The sequence below is a fragment of the Acanthochromis polyacanthus genome, chromosome 22 (genome assembly GCF_021347895.1).
Source record: "Acanthochromis polyacanthus isolate Apoly-LR-REF ecotype Palm Island chromosome 22, KAUST_Apoly_ChrSc, whole genome shotgun sequence".
Lineage (NCBI taxonomy): Eukaryota > Metazoa > Chordata > Actinopteri > Pomacentridae > Acanthochromis > Acanthochromis polyacanthus.
This window is the reverse complement of record NC_067134.1, coordinates 8890445-8911716: the sequence shown is the minus strand read 5'-3', so window position 1 is coordinate 8911716 and position 21272 is coordinate 8890445. Positions and strand designations below refer to the sequence as shown.

The 21272-nt window shown below is 41.4% G+C and overlaps 1 protein-coding gene across 4 annotated transcripts; it reads left to right on the top strand.

Annotated features, from left to right (window-relative positions):
* The first annotated feature begins 618 nt into the window (after positions 1-618).
* Positions 619-16329, top strand: gpr180 (G protein-coupled receptor 180). 4 transcript variants are annotated; one of them, XR_007938853.1, is made up of 12 exons: positions 619-870; positions 2495-2638; positions 2721-2815; positions 4263-4368; positions 5623-5803; positions 7001-7050; positions 8708-8865; positions 8959-9156; positions 9242-9319; positions 10264-10844; positions 15659-15765; positions 16143-16329. XR_007938853.1 is itself a non-coding variant. In XM_051941775.1 (10 exons), the coding sequence occupies exons 1-10, from the start codon at positions 732-734 to the stop codon at positions 10417-10419; spliced, it is 1305 nt and encodes a 434-aa protein (XP_051797735.1). In that variant the 5' UTR covers positions 619-731; the 3' UTR covers positions 10420-13167. The 4 variants fall into 4 exon arrangements, 1 of the variants encoding a protein (XP_051797735.1); XR_007938855.1 differs by lacking the exon at positions 15659-15765; XR_007938854.1 differs by lacking the exon at positions 16143-16329 and having other exon boundaries at positions 15659-15766.
* Positions 16330-21272: the final 4943 nt, after the last annotated feature.

Here is a 21272-nt window from a genome sequence, read left to right as displayed (position 1 = left end):
GTCAAATTGTCAACGGAGCTGACGGAGCGAAGCAGGGAAGAGGAGCTGGCTGAAATACATACGTAACTTCCGGATAGTCCTTCCAAAATAAGAGTGTTTTTATCTGCTCTGGTTAGTTACTTTCTACACTTTAGATTTTAACCTCCTCATTGCAGAACTTTTCACGTTATTTTAGAGTAATATGGGGATAGTTATTCTTGGTGATATTTTCACAGAATGCAACTTCAAAATGAGCAGTTATTTTAGTGCATTTTGTACTAAATGGGCATGTTTCTTTACATCCAAATTTCCAAATACTGGCATCATTAACTGACATTTAATAGCTTAAAAATCATTGAATGGACTTCCAGTGAAAAGTAAATGTATTCATGTGTACATACTTCTGCATTGTGCAAAACAATGGAACAAAATTCCTAAAATTGAACCAAAAATGTGTGTGTTGTGGGATGATCAGCGAAAGACTGAGGAAGTAGGGTGCCCACTTGATAACCCAAAGGATGCCTCACTCACTGGACTATCCCACAGTCTTAAATGCCTCATGTATGCAAGAAGGGATATCAACATCTAGTTCCACATAACAGATTTATATTTTTGAGAGGAAATGTCAAACTTCCGGTGCGATCCGGCGTAACTGCGGCAGTCTTGACGTGGCCGCTTCACTTCTGGCTTCGTGGCTCATTGAACCGATCAACCGCCGTTTATTCGTCGATAACGGCACGGTGAGGGCTGACATGTCGTGTTTGCTGGTCACGCTGGCGGCGGCGGTGCTGCTTGGTTCGGAGGCTGCCGGTAAAACCGTGACAGGACTTCTGGGCAGCGAAGCGGCGCGACGGCAGAGCGGCCAGTTCATCACCAAATTCATGTACCAAGGTAACGGCTGACAGCTAGCTAACTCCGGCAGGGAGTGTGTGTGTTCGGGTTACACGCTTCTGTCCATCAGTGGGTGTTTTTTTCATATTTTATCACGTTTCTTTTTAAATGTACAACAAACTGTTCACCCCAGAGAAACACCAGAGCTACATTTAGTTAGTAGAAAACCCGATAAGTTAACGTCTCTCCTACGAAACGAGCGACCCTGCGCAAATTCTGGTTAAAAATCCGCATTTTTGCACTAAATACACTTGCTGTGCCATTATAATGGACGCCGAATAAGAGAATAGTGCCCAAAGATGAAGTCAGTTTTAAAGTCTAAACCATTTCAGCTATATTTCACGAAAAATGAGGAAATTTTAAAAGTATCAGATTTTTAGATGGGGTTTGGTGTGTCGTTCTGACTCATCCAGAGTGTTGCTGTACTTGAATAAACTGGAAAGACACAGTCAGAAAAGCTGTAAGTTTTTTGATTCTTCAGGAACTACCATAAATATTTAGTTGTGATGTCGGTGCAGCTTGTTTTACTGCTGTTTCCACAGTTTTGTCCACCTTCTGCAGTGGAAAAATTACGTTAATTTCAGCGTTTTTACTATGGAGTTCTTCTCTGGGGTACTTTTTCCAGTACATTTTGACATTTAACAAAACCTTGCAGGTTACAAACCGGCCTCTTCAGCCTTGAGCTTCATGTGAAACACAGGGTTAATGGGTAGATTATCCAAGGATCAAAGCAGGCAATTACCATGGGGCCCCAGAGGTCCAGGGGCCCCTGGAAACTACACGAAAACAGCACGGCTGTAGCTTGAAATAGGATTTAAATGTCTTCTTTAAATGCCATAAATCACTGAATTTTGTAGATTTTTTTCGAATTATACAAAATAAATTAAATGCACAAGGTTTTCAAAGTCACCCACAAGTGTTAATAATGCTGGAAAATAAAATGACAGCTGTACATGCTGTAAATATTGAGCTATTCACATTTTTATGTATTTTTTTGTTGGTTTTTTTGCTCGATGTAAACACTAATTTCTGTGTAACAGTCACGGCTGGGTCGCTGATGGCTTCACGGTTGTGTTGAGGGGTGGATATTTTTTAGTTTTGTTGAATGTGGTTGATTGAACCATTTTATTTAACAAAAAAAAACATTATTGCAAAAATACAGCATCAGCTTTATTATTTTGTTTTTTTTTTTGCTGTTTTTTCCCTACATTTGGGTTTCTATATTTATTTATTTATTTATTTATTTTGGCTAATGTCTTTCCTGTATTTGGGTGTTACAGGATTAAAAATGAAACTTTTAAAAAAACGTTTACACTTAATTTGGTCACACTTAGTCCTGCATTTTCTTCTGTTTTTACAGCTTCTGGCTTTGATAAATGTTGAAATTGTGGCATTTTTCCAATGATGACACATATTTTAAATCCATCAGCAACAGTGATTGTCTCCATATATCTTTAATAATTTTCTTTTGTCCTTTAAGCGCTCTGCAGCTTCTCAGAGTCGACTGTTCTTCAGTCTGCATCCACAAAACATTCAATTTGCAGAAAAATACATTTTAAAAAAGCCTGAAAAATAACCAGAATCAACCCAGTGGTGATGATCTTCCCTTTAACTCGTGGTCCAGGAGGCAGCGGCCTGCTGGTGTGTCGACTCGACAACTGGGCTCTGGCTGCAGAAAAGGAGTCCAGACTGCTGCTGTATCAGGACCTGGACTCGGACCTGGACAACCTGAGCTGCTCCGACAGACTCGCTAAAGCCCATTTCACCGGTAAGAACCGCTCGCACAGCGCTGACCTCTGCTGTGATGGAAGCAGCCGTATTGATTCATTCTCCTGCTGCTGCCGCTTCAGTTCCCCTCAGCCAAGAAGAACACAACCAGACCATCCCCCGTCAGCCGTCGCCCACCGCCTGGCAGGTCCTCTACGCCGACAGATACACCTGTCAGGTAACGTGGAACACACTCACCAACTAGTGTGGCTTTTTGACTCTAAACGATGTCATGCATGGACTGAAAAAGGAGGATGTCGGTGGAGGAGTCTGTGAAAAGGATCAGGTGCTGAAGCAGTTTAACTTCCAGTGAAACCAGCAGGAAGAACACCAACCATTCAGAAGCTAGAGAGGAATTACAGAGAGAGAGAGATGCTGGGCTGATTAATTCAAATACTAATACTGTAAAGAGAACTGCAACATGTCTACTGTGCTGTGAGACGTGGTTATGATGCTGTAAGTCACAAAAAGAAGAATGAAAGGTGAATTTCTGTGACAAAAATGGAAAAAAAAAGACATTTTGATTTACATTTTTGAGAGTTTATTTTGAACATTTCGACAAAAAAAGAAAACGATGTGTAAGTTGCTCAAAAAGGATTGGGATAAAGTTGAAACTTATCTAATCCCACCTCTTCTCCTCACACAAATGATCGTAAATCTGTTTATTCTGCTTCTTTAAAATACTACCATTTATCAACAACAGTAATAATGATAATAATGGACATGGTTTACAATGAATATACACCAGTATGTTAACCTACCAACAGCAAAACACAACAGAAAGAAAAGACCTAACTAGTAATACACATAAGTAATCAAGAAAACAAATCATTAAAGAAATAAACTAATTAAAGCTGCAAGTATCTTTGGTTGGGTCCTCGCATCCTTGTGACCCGGCAATCCCATGTATGTCCACCAGGTGGTGCAGCAACTGAAAGTGTATAGGTCTATGGATGTGATTAGGTCTGATCAAACATGTAAAGTTTGAGGCAGATTGGAGCATGTAGAGGGTAGTTAGACATCACTTCCTGTTTCATGGCCAGACATCCATAATGGCTGCATTCCGCTGGTCGCCATTTCCATGTCCTCAGACTTTTACGGAGCATTTTGCTAACTTTTGATCACCCATGGCTGGTGTACATCCTGACCAAATTTCAGCTCTCTGTGTTGCGCTGTTTGAGTTTATAGCTTTTAAAAATGCCCAAAATATGACTCCTAATTCAAAATGTCGAGCAAAAGGTAAATTTTTGGAAAGAGAAAAGTGTCCTGATTTGAAGCCTGTATGTGGTTCATTTTCGGGGCATGAAAACACTCACACTTGAACTTGTTTTATGGCTCTTCTCCTGACTAGAACCTTGTTGGTGTTGTTTCTACTCTGATGTTTGTCGCTTTGGATAGAAGCACATACAGTTTTAGAAAACATCACTCTATTCAGCATCCATGTAAACGCTTGTATCATCCATAGAACAGCTGCTACCACTTTGAATCTACAGCTAAATTCAATCTAGAAGTAGCTGTTTGTTGGGTAGAAATCCTGAATAACTCCTTAATAATCTTCATCCTGTTTCTGTGGATGTATTGAAACTGATCTTTGACTCTCTTGCGTTTCTGTTTCTTTGCTTCAGGAAAATGCAGTGATCCCTTCCCACGCTGATCTCTCTTTTACCGTGCTGCTGTTTAATGCCGACTCTGCTGGAAACCCTCTGGAGCACTTCAGTGCAGAGGAGGCAGGTCAGACGTTCGCTCACTGTGGGCTCATTTTTCTCTGCAACATGAAGTCCTGCACCCCGATAGAAGCAGAACAATTACGACTAGGAGAGAGGACTCAGAGATGTCTCTGGCGTAGTGTGGTGCAGTTATAAGGCAATAAAGGAAAAGAAGTCTGCTCTTTTAAACAAGACATGTTGGATAACGTTTCCACTTGGATTTGGTCAGTTTATCTGACGAAGCAGACGGTTAAACACAAGTTCAAGAACAGTCGCTGAGCTGTCCAGCAACTGTTTGTACAGAAATGGTGTAGTTTTGACAGTTTTTAACAGATAACAGAAAAATGTCAGAAACGAGACAGAAAATGACAGAATTGAGACAGAAAGATAAAAATAAGACACAAAATGACAGAAATGAGACACAAATTGACAAAAACGAGACAAAATGACAAAAACAGGACACAAAATGGTTAAAATGAGACACAAAATGACAGAAATAAGACACAAAATGGTTAAAATGAGACACAAAATGACAGAAATAAGACACAAAATGGTTAAAATGAGACAAAGTGACAGAAATAAGATGCAAAATTACAGAAAGGAGAAACAAATTGACAAAAATGAGACAAAATGACAAAAACAGGACATAAAATGGTTAAAACGAGATACAAAGTGACAAAAAGGAGAAACAAATTGACAAAAACTAGGCCGAAAATGACAGAATCGAGGCAGAAAAAGACAAAAACGAGACATGAAATGACAAACGAAACACAAAATGAGAAAAAGTCATCAACAGGTCATGCTAGCATGTTGTGGGACATGTTCCATGAACAATAATTATTTAAAATGTTATGTTGATTTTTTTTTTTAAAGTCTCACAATTACAAGAGACATCGATGAATAAAATAAAACCAACAAAAGGAGATTTAAATTTCATTTTAACTGATTTACTTGAGATTCCGTTTGGCCATCAGGGCAGTGGGACAAGAGAAAATGTCATTATAGAAGGAGCTCCTGATTTATTTGGTATTTAAAAAATGTTTTCAAACTTTCTTTTCTCCTAATTTTTTTAGATTTGGTCTCTGGACAAGAACATTTACAGAACAACTGCATGTTTTACTGTTTTATACATGGATTATTTGATGTAAAGCGTCCTCCAGTTCTGGAACGACCCGCATTCTGCACAGATTAGAGCGTTCTAATCGTCCTGGTTTCTAGAAGACGTAGGGATCGGTCCTGGGGGATCTGCGTGGCTAACCTTTAGCGTTTCCTCTCTCAGGGCTCCACAGTTTCTACTTCCTGCTGCTGCTGGCCTACTTCATCGCCTGCTGCATCTACGTCCAGCCTCTGTACCAGGCTCTGAGGAAGGGAGGGCCGATGCACACCGTCCTCAAAGTCCTGACCACAGCGCTGGCTCTGCAGGGCTGCTCCGCCCTCTGCAACTACATCCACCTGGCCAGGTAGGAGCCACCGTTTAGAGCAGGAGAGGAGCAGACATTCCCTCTCTGACTGTTTTATTAGAGCCATAAAATGACAGAGGAAAGTTTCTCTGGCTTAATCAGTTATTTTTAAAACATTATATGGAGACTTTATTTTATTCATCATTCCCAGATAGTAAAAACACTGAAATTAACATCATTTGTTCACTGCAGGAGGTGGATAAAAGTGTGGAAACATCATTAAAACAAGCTGCACTGACATCACTACTAAGTATTTATGGTAGCTCCTCAATAATCAGGTTTTTAACGGTGTTTTTGCAGCTGATTCAAGTAAAGTAAGAACCTGGATGAGTCCGAACCCCACGGCAAGCTTTATTTAAAAATGACAAAAACGACAGAAACGAGACTCAGAACGACAGAAACGAGACTCAGAACTACAAAAATGGGACACAAAATGAGAAAAACAGGACACAAAACGATAAAACGAGACTCAGAACGACAGAAACGAGACTCAGAACGACAGAAACGAGACTCAGAACGACAAAAACGGGATACAAAACGACAGAAATGAGACAACAAATGACAAAAACAGGACACAAAACAAAAAACGAGACTCAAAACAACAGAAACAAGACACAGAACGACAGAAACGAGACTCAAAACTACAAAAATGGGACACAAAATGAGAAAAACAGGACACAAAACGATAAAACGAGACTCAAAACGACAAACAGGACACAAAACGACAGAAACGGAACACAAAATGACAGAAACAAGACACAAAACGAGAGGAATGAAACTCAAAATGACAAACGAGACAAAACTACAGAAACGAGACAAAATGGGAAAAACAAGACACAAAATGACAAAAACGAGACACAAAACGACAAACCTGATTGACATAAAGACAGAACCTGGATGAGTCTGACCGCCAAGCTTCATTTAAAAATGTGACGCTGTTTCTGCCTCTCGTTTGCCGTTTGATAAATAACTGAGAGGGTTTATACTTTAAAAACTGACTGAATCTTTGTGTGCTGTTCTCTCATTCAGCGGCCTTTAGAGCGGCACAGCAAACACCAAACGTTACGGACACCCTTAAAGTTTTACACAATGTCAGATATTAAAAGATATGTTTTTCTGTTTATTGTTGACTAACAAAACTAAACACAGCTGAGGTGAACTTGGTGTGGTGACGTGTTCCTGTTCCTCCTCCTGCAGGTATTCCAGAGATGGTGTCGGTCTTCCACTGATGGGCAGCCTGGCAGAGTGTACGTCCTTTTACTTACCTTCCTTAAGTTTGTTTCCATTCGTATTTTCCTCTCAGTCATTCATATGAAATCAAACTAATGTGAACAACCCTGCTGACTCTCTACCTGCTGTAGCTTCAGGATGTTTCTAATTGCACACAGTTTTGATCTTCAGTATCACGGCTTACATAGACGTCATAGTTTCAACAGTTTCGTGCTGCGACCAGCATTAAATCCTGTCTTTAGACGATCCTGGTTTCTTCTTCCATCGTCTCTGATCGTTCAGACCAACATGCTGATATGAGCCTCAAAGTTTCCTTAAAGTGGAACCAATGATTGTTTCTAGGACTGTTCACACCAGGAGACATCCCATAATATTGAAGATCACAGCTGGTTATAGAGAAAATGAACAGAAACTAGACTCAGTGTTGGGATGTAAAACTGATCTGGTGTCAGTTTCTGCCAGAAATCTGCCGTTCTGATGAAGTTCTGAGGCTCAGAAATGATGGAAAAGGTTTGACAGGTGAGCAAAGAGCCGTGGCTGAGAGTCGGAGGTAGAACTTCATGACTTCCTCAAACAGACTGAAGTTAGTGTAGACGACAAAGAGCTGATCTGAGGAGGTCATCGCTCATGGAGTGATCCAACCGATACGTTTCACATCTGCCAAAGGGTGTTTCCATGTTTTGGATTGAGAGTTTAAAATGTTCACGTCTGGATGAAACACTACACTGGAAAAAATGCAACTCTAGAAACAAGAAAAAAAACTTATTTCAAGAGACTTTTACCTTGAAATAAGTGGAAAAAAATCTGTGTGAAATGGCTTGGAGGATTTCTTTAAACAAGATGTGATATTTGGAATATTGACATCTTAAAATTTGATGGGAAAACTTATTTTAAGTCATATTTTACCAGGATTGTCAAGCTTAGTGTCTTAACCCTCCTGTTATCCTCATTTACGGCACCAAAAAATATTGTTTCCTTGTGTGAAAAAAATCTAAAAATTCAGCAAAAAAATCCCCAAATTTATAAAAATTTGCCAAATCTTCAGGAAGGAAATTCTTCAAAAGTTTCCCTTAAAAGTTTTATTTTAAAAAAATCCCTAAATTTGACAAGAAATAAAAATTTAAAAAAATGACAGTTGTAAATATTTTCAAAAAATGAACAAAACTCTTCCAAAAAATCCTAAAAATATCTAAAGTGATTACATGCATATCAGTAAAACTTCTTTTCTTTAAGAACGTTCAGAAAAAATTAACCAAAATCCAGCGAATTTTGCTAGCTAGTTAGCGATCAATGCTAACTGTGTGGCCGTGCTATGACGACTGCACCCACGACGAGGTGGTGCTCAGTCATAATGGGAAACAACCTAAACTGAGTCAAATAGGTTCTCATGGAAAAGCACCATCTGCTGTCACTGTGACCCAGACATCCAATCACAGAGGAGCAGAGGCTCACAGTTCTGCTTGTGCGAATGCTGAACATGAGTAAAACCTCCTGCTGGTGTCTGAGTATCCGGTCTGAACCAGAAGACAAACATACGTTTTGTTTGCTGACGGTCCACCAGGTAAACAGCAGGGTGCAGATGTTAGTGCTCAGCTGGAAACAAACACTTTTTAGAGAGACGTCTGTCATCACATGGTGGATCGTTTCATGTCTTCTTCTTGTCCCTCTGTCCAGTCTGGGACATGGTGTCTCAGGTGTCCATGCTCTACATGCTGCTGAGTCTGTGCATGGGCTGGACTCTGAGTCGAGGCAGGAAGCCTCAGTCCAGACCTCTGCAGTGGGAGCAGTCTCCAGCCTCCACGGCCGTCGCTGTCGGCGGCGTCATCACTCAGGTAGGTTCTGTCCGGATTAGAGCGATGTGGCTCAGGAGGAAGGAACAAAGGCCGTGAAGACGAACCAAGCAGTAAGAGCAGACTGTGTTTCAGGGCGTGCTGCTGCTGTGGGAGCAGTATTCAGAGTCGGAGAGCGAACATCACAGCTTCCACGCCCAGCAGAGCCTGGCAGGCCTCCTCCTCATGGCTCTGAGGGTGGGCCTGGCCCTGCTGCTGGCCTCCGTCCTCTACCAGATCATCTCCACCGAGAGGAGCACCCTGAAGAGAGACTTCTACCTCACCTTCGCCAAGGTAAACCCCACGCTGCTCTGAGGAACGTCTGCAGACCGGCAGCAGCTCCTCAGGTGGTGACCAGACGTTTGTTTCCTCTCTGCAGGGCTGCTTCCTGTGGTTCCTCTGTCACCCCGTCCTCATCCTCACGTCCGCCGTCTTCAACGAGCACCAGAGAGAGAAGGTCTGAAAGCATTCAGAGCATGTTCTGGCAGCTCTCTTCCTCCTGAAGCTCTCATCCATCAGAACTCTCAGGAGGTTTTGCAGGGATGTGCTGCTGGCTTGGTGTCATTTTTGCGTTTTTTTTAACACGTTTCATGGCTTTTCTGGAGCAGATTGTCCTTAAAATGGCTGTGATCTCCAAGCAGGGGCTGGGAATTTATTATTCATTTGATATTTATTATTTTATCCGAATATTCAGATCTCAAAATAAATATTCAGATCTCGCCGTCACGGCTGAATATTCGGATATTCAGGTCCAGCTCTACTCGTCATCCTCCTATGTTTCCCTCCTCTCGTTGAATGCTCCGTAGGCCTGTTGGGTATCGGCCAACTCCTGCATTTATTCCTAAAATACTGTCGGTAATTTCCCCTGCAGAATCCTTAATTCAACTGGGAAAGATGTAGAAAAAGATGCCCAATAAAAACCAACCAAAGACCCCCCATCACTGAGACGCAGATTCATATGGGACTAGTATTATCACACTACCCTGTACGAATAGGGCTGTATTTACACTAAAAAAGCAACACAATAGTTACTTTCCCTGGCAACTAGTGACTTTTATAGTGGAGTAATTCAGTTACTTATTTTGAGAAGTAACTACAGCTAATTATTTTTTAGTAGGAATGTGCCCAACAGTGGTAGTTTGGCAGCTTAAATAATATATTTAACGTGCTTTTTAAACTAGTCTTTCATTCTGTGTTTACTCTCGGTAAAGCAGCTGGTTTATTAAACACTTGTTCTCCAAAGTCCACTGCAAAAAACATGTGAGGTTGGTGAAGGACTGAACAGATTGAGGTGGATTTGTGTTGAAGCGGCGCTGTGGAACGAAGGATTTCTCATTCAGGATGTTCGGTTTCTCCGTCCTCTGCAGAATGAGAACCTCTAACTGGTGTTTCTGTACTTAGGTGGTGACCATCGGCGTGATCCTCTGCCAGTCCATCTCCATGGTGATCCTCTACCAGCTCTTCCTGTCTCGCTCTCTGTACTGGGAGGTGTCCTCTCTGTCCTCGGTGTCATTGCCGCTCACCATGTCCAGAACCAACCACAGGGGGCGCTACTGAGCACTGAGCATCCCCAGCAGCAGCCGACCTCGAGCTACAGACGGAGACTGGAACCGGTAGCTGGTTAGCGGAGTTGAAGACGGATTCGTCAGGATCACAAAGATAATCACACCAACGGTTCGATTCCCGACGTCACCGCTGAGCTCTGGATTTAGGCTCGACTCGGTTTAGCCGGAAAGACTTGAAGTTGCCAAAGAGATGGTTTGTAAGACGAACAACTGGAGTTCAGCCGCAAACTACAAGACAAGGCCCAGACCAAGAACTCCAAAAGAGCCGTTCAGCTGGGACTACTTTCAGCTGCGGATGAATACATGCTTTTCTATTGTGGACCCGAGTCTTCATCAGAATTGTTTTTGGTGGAAAACTGTAGCAGGTTGTTGGTATCAGACTGAAGAAGACGCGTCAGTGGAAGCAGCACGTGTTCGGTAAGCCCAAAATGTCTCCCTAGCTGTACGTTGAGCTGTTTCTTTGTGGATTTATTCGTCAGGAGACGGCATGTGAGACCCGAACCTCTGACAAACCCTCCGACCTGTAGCTGAAAACACACTGCATGACTCCAGATGAGGAGGAACAAAGCCTGCTGAGAATGATTCCCTCTGTAGATACGTTCCAGTGACGTTCCGACTCTGCATCCTAAACGAGGCTCGTTAGACGACGACTAACTGGAGCCCAGAGGGACACGACTCGTTTTAGGAGATGAAAACAGCCGACATATTTATTCAGTTATTTATTTAGCAGAGCAGCACGTTATAAAGAAACCCATTGTTTTTGTTTTGCGCGGCTTCATGTTTGACTCCACTGTTCAGATTTTCATTTTTATGTCGTTACACTACATGAAAGCTCGGCTGAAGCCACGCTTTCTGGCTTCTTCTGGAGCTTTCAGCCGTCACTGTGACACACAACCCTGACTCGTTATCACGTCGGTAAAGTGTCTGGCTTTGGTCGCGGTGTTTCAATGAATCCAGCTCTATTCACGTGGATGAAAGCATTAAAAAAACAGGAAGTGGACTTTGAGTTCAAGGTGTCCTGAAGCAGTTTTCTTTCACTCTGTTTGTCCCCAAAATGCATTCTTATCCTTTATGAGACTTGTTGAGGACGATTCTTCTGTTTTTTAACCCTCTGAACCTCAAGCAGTTGCTGTTTTTTGCTCGTTTTCACTGCAGTATGGAAACCTGTCTGTACAGCAAAACACTGCAGAAGAAACAGTTGACTACAGATTGTAGATCAGGGGTGTGAAACATGCGGCCCGCGGGCCAAAGCCGGCCCTCCAGAGGGTCCAATCCGGTCCAAGACATGAACTGCAGCTTGTAAATTAGTAAAACTATAAATTTAAAATAATTTCCAGGCAACTTTTGATCATAAAATACTAGATTGTCCTTTAGTTGCTTTGTCTCGTTTTTGTAATATTTTGTGTTGTTTTTTGTCTGACTTTTGTCATTTGTTTTTGTCATTTTGTTTCCTTTTTGTCACACTTGCGTATTTTCTCTTATTTTTCTCATTTTGTGTTTCGCTTCATTTGTTGTTTTGTGTCATTTTTACTCGTTTGTCCATTTTTTTTACCCTTTCTGACTTTTTTGCCTCATTTTTTCTCTTTTTTCATTTTGTTTCGTGTTGTTTTTTATCTTTCGTGTCTCGTTTTTGTCATATTTTGTCTTATTTATTGATGTTTTTTGTCTTGTTGCTTCGATCCTGACTAAGTGTTGTGTTCCTTTGCAGACTCTCTGATCTGTAGGTTGTCGTGTGAAAATGACAAACTGAGGCACAATCTTGTTGAAATTGAATTTATTCTTTTGAAGCAACTTCGGGTTGTTCATGAAGTTTTGTTCATTAAATGTGGACATTTGAAGGACATACTTTTTTTGCAGAAAACAACAAAGGAACAGTTTGTAGTTTGATGGTTTAATATGCTGTAATTTAACTGGTCTGACCCACTTAAGATCAAACTGGGCTGAATGTGGCCTTTGAACTGAAATGAGTGTGACGCCCCTGTTACAGATATTTGTTTTATTTTCGCTGTGAAGAACCTGAATTTCTCTCTTTACTTTCACTAATTGCTTCACAGTAGCACCAAAGAGCTTTTTTTAAAATTTTGACAGAATCTGGTCTGAGCAAATAGAAGTAATTTGAATTAAAAGTCACAGTTTTAAGCTTGGATTTGGTCGATTTTCCCAAAAAATCTGCACTTAACAGACGAAACACTGCCGGAAAGTTAAAATCTCTGCTTTTACAGTCCATTTTGATGGTAAATTGAGCCATTTTGGTGATGTTTCTTTAGAAAAAATCCTGGTTCAGAGGGTTAAAACGGTCTATTTTTTCGATGGGATTATTTACGTTGGTGTTTCCGAGCGTCGCTGATGCTGCTCAGGCTTGTACCAAACATGAACGTTGCTCCATCGAACCCACAGTGATCAAAAACTCCACATGACTCCTTTAGAGATCATTACCACTGAGATCCAACATGGACTTTGAACATGTTGTGACCTTCTAATGAGAGAAATGCTGAGCCGCTAATGAGATGCACATCATCGGTCTCTAATAGGAGGAAGAAGTGTGCACGCTGTACGGGGATTTTTCCTTTAATTCATCCTCAGTAACAATCCCATAAATGCATGTTTGCCTTTTTTGTACAGTGTTCACATCTCACACTGAAGTTGCATTTATTATTGTTTTTTATGACCTGTGGAAATATGAAACCTGTGATCATGCCAGCTGTAATAATTGTAATAAAACGCATTTTAAAGAAAACCAGCAGAGCCGATGCACAGTGTGAATGAACGGTGGTGTTGTTCAGGAGGATGATGTCATCTTTTACCAGAAATGTTCCACACGTCTCCTCTTAGTGTCTCTGCAAGTGTTTAAATCCGTCTCTGTGATGAACTTTTACAGTTTGAAAGCATTCAGATAAAGCTGCGTGTTTAGTTTTCTCTACTTTATGTGAGGAATGACTAGAATAATAAACTTTAGTTCTGTAGGAGCAGCAGAAGTTTAGAAAAGACAAAACCATAAAAAAGACAAACGTTTAAAAGCATCAACATTAAAATATTAGAAAAGACAACGATTTGTTGAAGGAGAGCAACACCAAAATGCCTTTCTGGATCCCCCTCTGTAAAGGCAGCAGACACACTTTCATCCTCTTCATCCTAGATCAGTGACATGTTTCAGTAAACTTAAACTACCATTTGGATCAATCTGTGGAGTGTTGCCTACTTACAATTACAAGGTGTGTGGTGTGAAGGGGCTCCACCAGACAGACAGCACCACCAGAATCTGCTGGGCCAAAAGAAAAAAGATGAGAGAAATATTTGTATGAATACGCTTTAAATATCTCTCTCTCTCTCCATATATATGTATATATATGTATATACACACTCAACACTTTTGTTTTTGCTCCCATTTTTTATGAGATGAACTCAAAGATGTAAAACTTTTTCCACATACACAATATCACAATTTCTCTCAAATATTGTTCACAAATCTGTCTAAATGTGTGATAGTGAGCACTTCTCCTTTGCTGAGATAATCCATCCCACCTCACAGGTGTGTCATATCAAGATGCTGATTAGACACCATGATTAGTGCACAGGTGTGCCTCAGACTGCCCACAATAAAAGGACACTCTGAAAGGTGCAGTTTTGTTTAATGGGGGGGGGTCCACTCCTCTTCAATGACTGTGCGAAGTTGCTGGATATTGGTGGGAACTGGTACACACTGTCGTATATGCTGATCTAGAACATCCCAAGCATGCTCAATGGGTGACATGTCCGGTGAGTTTGCTGGTCATGCAAGAACTGGGACGTTTTCAGCTTCCAAGAATTGTGTACAGATCCTACAACATGGGGCCGTGCATTATCCTGCTGCGACATGAGGTGATGTTCTTGGATGTATGGCACAACAATGGGCCTCAGGATCTGGTCACGGTATCTCTGTGCATTCAAAATGCCATCAATAAAATGCACCTGTGTTCTTGGTCCATAACAGACGCCTGTCTGTACCATAACCCCACCGCCACCATGGGCCACTCCATCCACAACATTGACATCAGAAAACCGCTCATTCACACGACGTCACACACGCTGTCTGCCATCTGTCCTGAACAGTGTAAACCGGGATTCATTCATGAAGAGAACACCTCTTCAACGTGCCAGACTCCATCCAATGTGAGCATTTGACCACTCAAGTCGGTTACGACGGCGAACTGGAGTCAGGTGGAGACCCCGATGAGGACGACAAGCATGCAGATGAGCTTCCCTGAGATGGTTTCTGACAGTTTGTGCAGAAATTCTTTAGTTATGCAAAGTGATTGTTTCAGCAGCTGTCAGTGGCTGGTCTCAGACCATCTTGGAGGTGAACATGCTGGATGTGGAGGTCCTGGGCTGGTGTGGTTACACGTGGTCTGTGGTTGTGAGACTGGTTGGATGTACTGCCAAATTCTCTGAAACGCCTTTGGAGACGGCTTATGGTAGAGAAATGAACATTCAATACACCAGCAACAGCTCTGATTGACATTCCTGCTGTCAGCATGCCATTTGCACACGCCCTCAAATCTTGCTACATCTGTGGCATTGTGCTGTGATAAAACTGCACCTTTCAGAGTGTCCTTTTATTGTGGGCAGTCTAAGGCACACCTGTGCACTAATCATGGTGTCTAATCAGCATCCTGATATGGCACACCTGTGAGGTGGGATGGATTATCTCAGCAAAGGAGAAGTGCTCACTATCACAGATTTAGACAGATTTGTGAACAATATTTGAGAGAAATGGTGATATTGTGTATGTGGAAAAAGTTTTAGATGTTTGAGTTCAACTCATAAAAAATGGGAGCAAAAACAAAAGTGATAGATGATAGATTAAACCTTTATTTATCCCACAGTGGGGACATTTACAGTATCCAGCAGAAAATGGAACATTTGAATCAAAAAGAGTGCAGCGCACAGTGCATATATATATATATATATATATATATATATATATATATATATATATATTCTTCAGAACACGTGATGATAAACACGTCTGCTTTTTTTCAGCTAACTTAAACAATGAATGAACGTCCTCCCAGACGGGTGATGACATCATTTCTACTAGGGGTTGTTGGTGTGATGATGCTCCTCATAGTGAGGCATGAATTTAAATCCAGACAGTGATTATCTGGTCTCTCAGTGGAGTTTAAACCTCAGACTGATGCAGGACAGGAAACACTGCACTGACAGTATTGCTCCACTCATTCTTCATTCAACAGATGCAGCCAGCTGTTTTAAAGGAGGGAGGACTGCAGGAGGAGGATCACTGCAGCATCAGGTGTGACTGTGTGGAGCTTAGAAAGGATGAACCTGGTCCAGGGTTCAGGTAGGTGGACCCTGTTTAGCCCTCAGGATGTCAGGACGGTCTCTAGAAGTAGTTCTGTCAGCATTGTTGTTGCTGCCTGGCGATGATTTTAGGAATCAATTTGTGAAGCATCATCTCAGTGTGACAGACTGGATAATGTTCCTTATTTTATATAAAGCAGGAATTATGAGCTGTCCAGACATTTCATAACAAACTCTTCAGTTTCTGCTCTCTTTCTGTTTCATTGGTTCTTAATGCTGGACAGATAAATGTGTGTTCAGTGAACTGTGAGAGTCTCAGTTCAGTTTCTGTTCAGTCTGACTGAGGGAGGTTTTTCTACGATGCTTTTTCACTGTGTGATCACATCCTGATTGTTTACCCAATGAACACTCTGACAGGAATAAACTCCTCAATCTTCAGCCTGAACTCCACTGATGGTCAGAGTGAAGTCACTTCCAGATCCACTTCCACTGAAACCATCAGAAACTCCAGATTGAAGAGTGGAAGCTGACGTGATCAGGAGTTTAGGAGCTTTTCCAGGTTTCTGAAGGTGGGAACTAAAATATGAGCTACAAACACTACAACTTGTTCTCCACCTGATGGAGACTCTTTCTCCTGAAACAGACTGAGATCCAGGAGACTGAGTCAGGATGATTTGTGCTGATAAACCTGAAAATATGAAGAAGAGGAGAAGGTCAGTGAGACAAATCCAGCTTGAAGAAAGATGATGAGCATCCAAACAGAAGAGGATGACTGCTGGAACATGGAGCAGAGATGGAAGAAGCTGCGAGCTGCTTGTCTGAGTGTTTCTCCATCACAGCAGAACATGACTGTGGTGAAGCTGCTGCATCCAGAAGCAAAGTTTTCAGCAGAGAGTCTCACCCTGAACAAGGAGGTCCAGGGAGGCCAGCAGTAGTTGGGGACATAATCATTCAGAGTTTCTGCAGGTCTGAACAGACTCTGATCAACACTGGCCTCAGGAACCATCTGCAAACACATCACACAACTGATCAGCAACCATCAATCACCTCATCAGTTTATTGATCACAGATCAGTCCTAGATGTTTACATACATTAATAAGCTCTGAAAGTATCCAGAACTCTAACATTTCCTGTGACACAATAAAAGCAAAATAATGCAGATCAGTGAGTCTGTGTCTCTGTGATGAAGTTTATTTTGATGTCAGCAGCTGTTTGACTCACTGAGACTGTTTGTGTTGAGTTGGTTTGTTCCAGAGTCAGAGAGTCGTGTCTCTCTGCAGTCAGAGGTTTTTGGACGACGCCTCCATCAGTTTATATCACTGTGGTTCACGTTGGGTGGAGGAACCAAACTGGAGGTTAACTGGAAGTACATTTACCTCACTAAGTGTTTTATATCTGACTTTATAACCTCCAACATGACTGAAACATTTTAGCTTGATAAAGTAATTTCATAGAATTTCAGTGTTTTATGAACTGATGTCATTTGGTCTTCACACTGAAATCTTCTCCAGTTAAAATTTCAAGCTCCTAAAAACGTTTTCACTGAAGTAAATATTCTCAGAAGTCTTTAAATTTCTAGTGAAGTCAGTGAAAAGACATTTCTCATCACTTCCCTTGATTCTTATGAAGAATTTTAATGTCAGAAGTTTTATGCCACAAATGATTTTTTTAATCTCAGAATTTTACCTCATGTCTGAGTTTTACTGACAATAATATCAATAACTTTATTTGCAGATTGATTTAGATTGAGTCGGGTTGATTTGATCAGTTCTGATGTGTAAGTCAGTGGTTAACATTTATTTTGACTCAACAAACAGTTCTTTCCTGTTGTCCTTCACAAATGTTAAAATGCTGAAAAACAAGAACAAATCTGATGTTTTTCTGTCTGTTAATGTTTGTAGAAAGATTTCTAGTTTCCAGATGAAAGATGAAAAGTTGAGAGGAAGAAAACTCCACTTGAAGGTTTCTGTCTGCAGTCCTGAAACCTGTCTGTCGCCATGGTTACTGAGCTAAGAGAGGGAAGTGAAAGACTGAAGAGCAGTTTCATCCAAGGTAGTGTCTACAGATACGGACCCGTACCCGGAGCCTGTGGCCGACGGATACGGCGCTTTACCTTACCATAAATATTAATGAGACGTACCTGAATATTAATGAGCCGGCTGATGAACGCGCTTTGTGATTGGCTGGTAATCCGACGACATAAATATTAATGAGCCGGCTTGGTAATCCGAGTGATGAAGGCGCTTCCGTGATTCGAGGTGAATCTGCGTGCCGAGCCTGTCATGTCAGTCATCTGCTGTTCTCTTTTCTATCATGCATAATGTCTTATAAATATCATTATCTGACTTTTTCACGGACAGCGATTTGGGGGTTGAAATCGGCACTACTATTAAAAATAGCAAAACTTTTTATTCACGTGACCCTGTTCTAATAAAGCACAAACAGCAAACAAAACAAATGGCAGAACTAACAGCCAGCAAACTACAAGTATTTTTTTACCTTCAAAAGTAGCGACAGACTATTACATATTAACAACCTAAACAAAACCCTGACGTATTTTCTACGTCTGTCAACACAGACACTGCACGTCAGTCACTTTAATGTTAGCGGACTCTGTTGAATGGCTAAGTTACATAACCACAAACAAATCTCACAATATCACAGTAAATCGAGTTTGTGGGTTTTTTTAATTCATGCCGAATTAAAGAGCTGCTCCTCACCATTCACGAGTGTTTGTTTCATATTCGACATCCTTAACTTTATCTTGTAAATTAGCGTCCGAAATTAAATGGGAACATTTGCAATGGAGTTCGTCAGCCGCTTCCACCACTGAACGAGGTAAACTAATTAATAGGAACTGGACTTCAAACAATTTAGACACGGCGTCTAAAAGCATAAAAACTACATTGTATAAAGTGTGAGAGGAGACGGTGTATTTTTGGTTAAATTATACAATGTTCGCCGTCAAAGTCATTCATATAAACTGCCTGTAATGTGCAGCAAATAGTAGTTAACCGGCGCCAGCTCTTCAGTGACCTTAACGGGTCCGTACCTCAAGTACAGATGCTACGGGTACGGGTCCGTACCTCTAGTACAGATGCTACGGGTACGGGTCCGTACCTCTAGTACAGATGCTACGGGTACCCGTAGCATCAACCTTGATCCAAAGTCCCAAACAGTTTGTCTAACATGTGTGGTCTCTCTGTGCAGTGGGTGGAGTCCGTCCCTCCTCCCTCCAGAGAGGAGCTGCAGCAGCGGAAGGCCACGCTCATGTGTGCCCTCAGACTGGAGTCTGTCCTGGAAGGTGGACGGCAGGGCTCCCAGAGACGAGGAGAGACCAGTGTTCCCAGTCCTGACCTCACCCACTGGGAGCATCTCACTGTTTCCACTCGTGTCATCCTGTAGGTCAAATTGAACCGTTTTAAAGTTTGAAAATGTGGGTGAAAAAAATATGGCCAGCGCTGATCAGCATCTCCTCTCCTCCACTTCCCGTCTCCATGTAGAGAGACACAGAGCCGACGGAGCAGCCCGTCTTCCCCCGCCGTCCACCAGAACATGGACGTGCTCCCTCGTCATCCCTGGCTGCAGCTCCCGCTCCCCCAGGAGTCCAGCGCCAGCCTTCTCCTCGTCTGCCGCCCCCACAGGAGCCGCCTTCCTCCCCTCTTCCTGACGTGTGTGAGTTCTGCATAGTTGGCGTATTTGTTCTGTTTTGAGTTTTTGTGAAATAAACCTCGTGTTGTCTGTCATCTGCCTCGTGTCTGCTCTGTGCGCCTCACATTTGGGTTCGAAAATCACACTCTCCACAACATCTGATGTCCACATTTTCAACATTCTTGGCAAATTTTTGAGCATTTTTTGGTGTAAAAAAAGAAAAATAATTTTAAAAAATGTATGTTAAGAATATTCGCCAAAAAAAATCAATCAAAATTCAGCGAATTTCATTGGATTTTGGTTGATTTTTTTGTGAAGAAAATAGAAGAGAAGAAAATATTAGAAGTTTTACTGATATGCCTGAGCAATAATCCTGCTGTCTGATCAGCATCTGGATCTTAAAATTTTTTAAAAATATCTAATGTGACTACATATATATATATATATATATATATATATACACACGTGGACAAAATTGTTGGTACCCCTCAGTTAAAGAAGGAAAAACCCACAATTCTCAATGAAATCACTTGAAACTCACAAAGTAACAATAAATAAAAATTTATTGAAAATTAAATAATCAAAAACAGCCATTACTTTTGAATTGTTGATTAACATAATTATTTAAAAAAACAAACTAATGAAACAGGCTTGGACAAAAATGATGGTACCTCTATAAAAGATTAAAAACTATTTGACCAGAGTGACATGATTAACTCAGGTGTGTCATTTAATTGACATCACAGGTGTTTCCAAACTCATAATCAGTCAGTCTGCCTATTTAAAGGGAGACAAGTAGTCACCCTGCTGTTTGGTGAAAAGGTGTGTACCACACTGAACATGGACAACAGAAAGCGAAGGAGAGAATTGTCCCAGGACATCCGAAAAAAAATTATAGACAAACATCTTAAAGGTAAAGGATCGTTCGAATTGTATCCAAAGAGCCCAGAGCAACCTCCAAAGAAATTAAAGGTGAACTCCGAGGCCAAGGTACATCAGTGTCAGATCGCACCATTCGTCGTTGTTTGAGCCAAAGTGGACTTCATGGGAGACGACCAAGGAGGACACCACTGCTGAAAAAAAACTCATAAAAAAGCCAGACTGGAATTTGCAAAAATGCATGTTGACAAGCCACAAAGCTTCTGGGAGAATGTCCTTTGGACAGATGAGACCAAACTGGAGCTTTTTGGTAAGGCACATCAACTCTATGTTCATAGACTCAAAAACCAAGCATACAAAGAAAAGAACACTGTCCCTACGGTGAAACATGGAGGCTCAGTAATGTTTTGGGGCTGCTTTGCTGCATCTGGCACAGGGTGTCTTGAAAGTGTGCAAGGTACGATGAAATCTGAAGACTATCAAGGCATTCTGGAGAGAAATGTGCTGCCTAGTGTCAGAAAGCTTGGTCTCAGTCGCAGGTCATGGGGCTTCCAACAGGACAACGATCCAAAACACACAGCCAAAAACACCCAAGAATGGCTGAGAGAAAAGCGTTGGACTATTCTAAAGTGGCCTTCTATGAGCCCAGATCTGAATCCCATTGAACATATGTGGAAGGAGCTGAAACATGCCATTTGGAGAAGACACCCATCAAACCTGAGACAACTGGAGCTGTTTGCTCATGAGGAGTGGGCCAAAATACCTGTTGACAGCTGCAGAACGCTCATTGACAAATACAGAAATCATTTAATTGCAGTGATTGCCTCAAAAGGTTGCGCAACAAAATATTAAGTTATGGGTACCATCATTTTTGTCCAGCCCTATTTCATTAGTTTGTTTTTTTTAAATAATTATGTTAATCAACAATTCAAAAGTGATGGCTGATTTTGATGATTTAATTTTCAATAAATTTTTATTTATTGTTACTTTTGTGAGTTTCAAGTGATTTCAGTGAG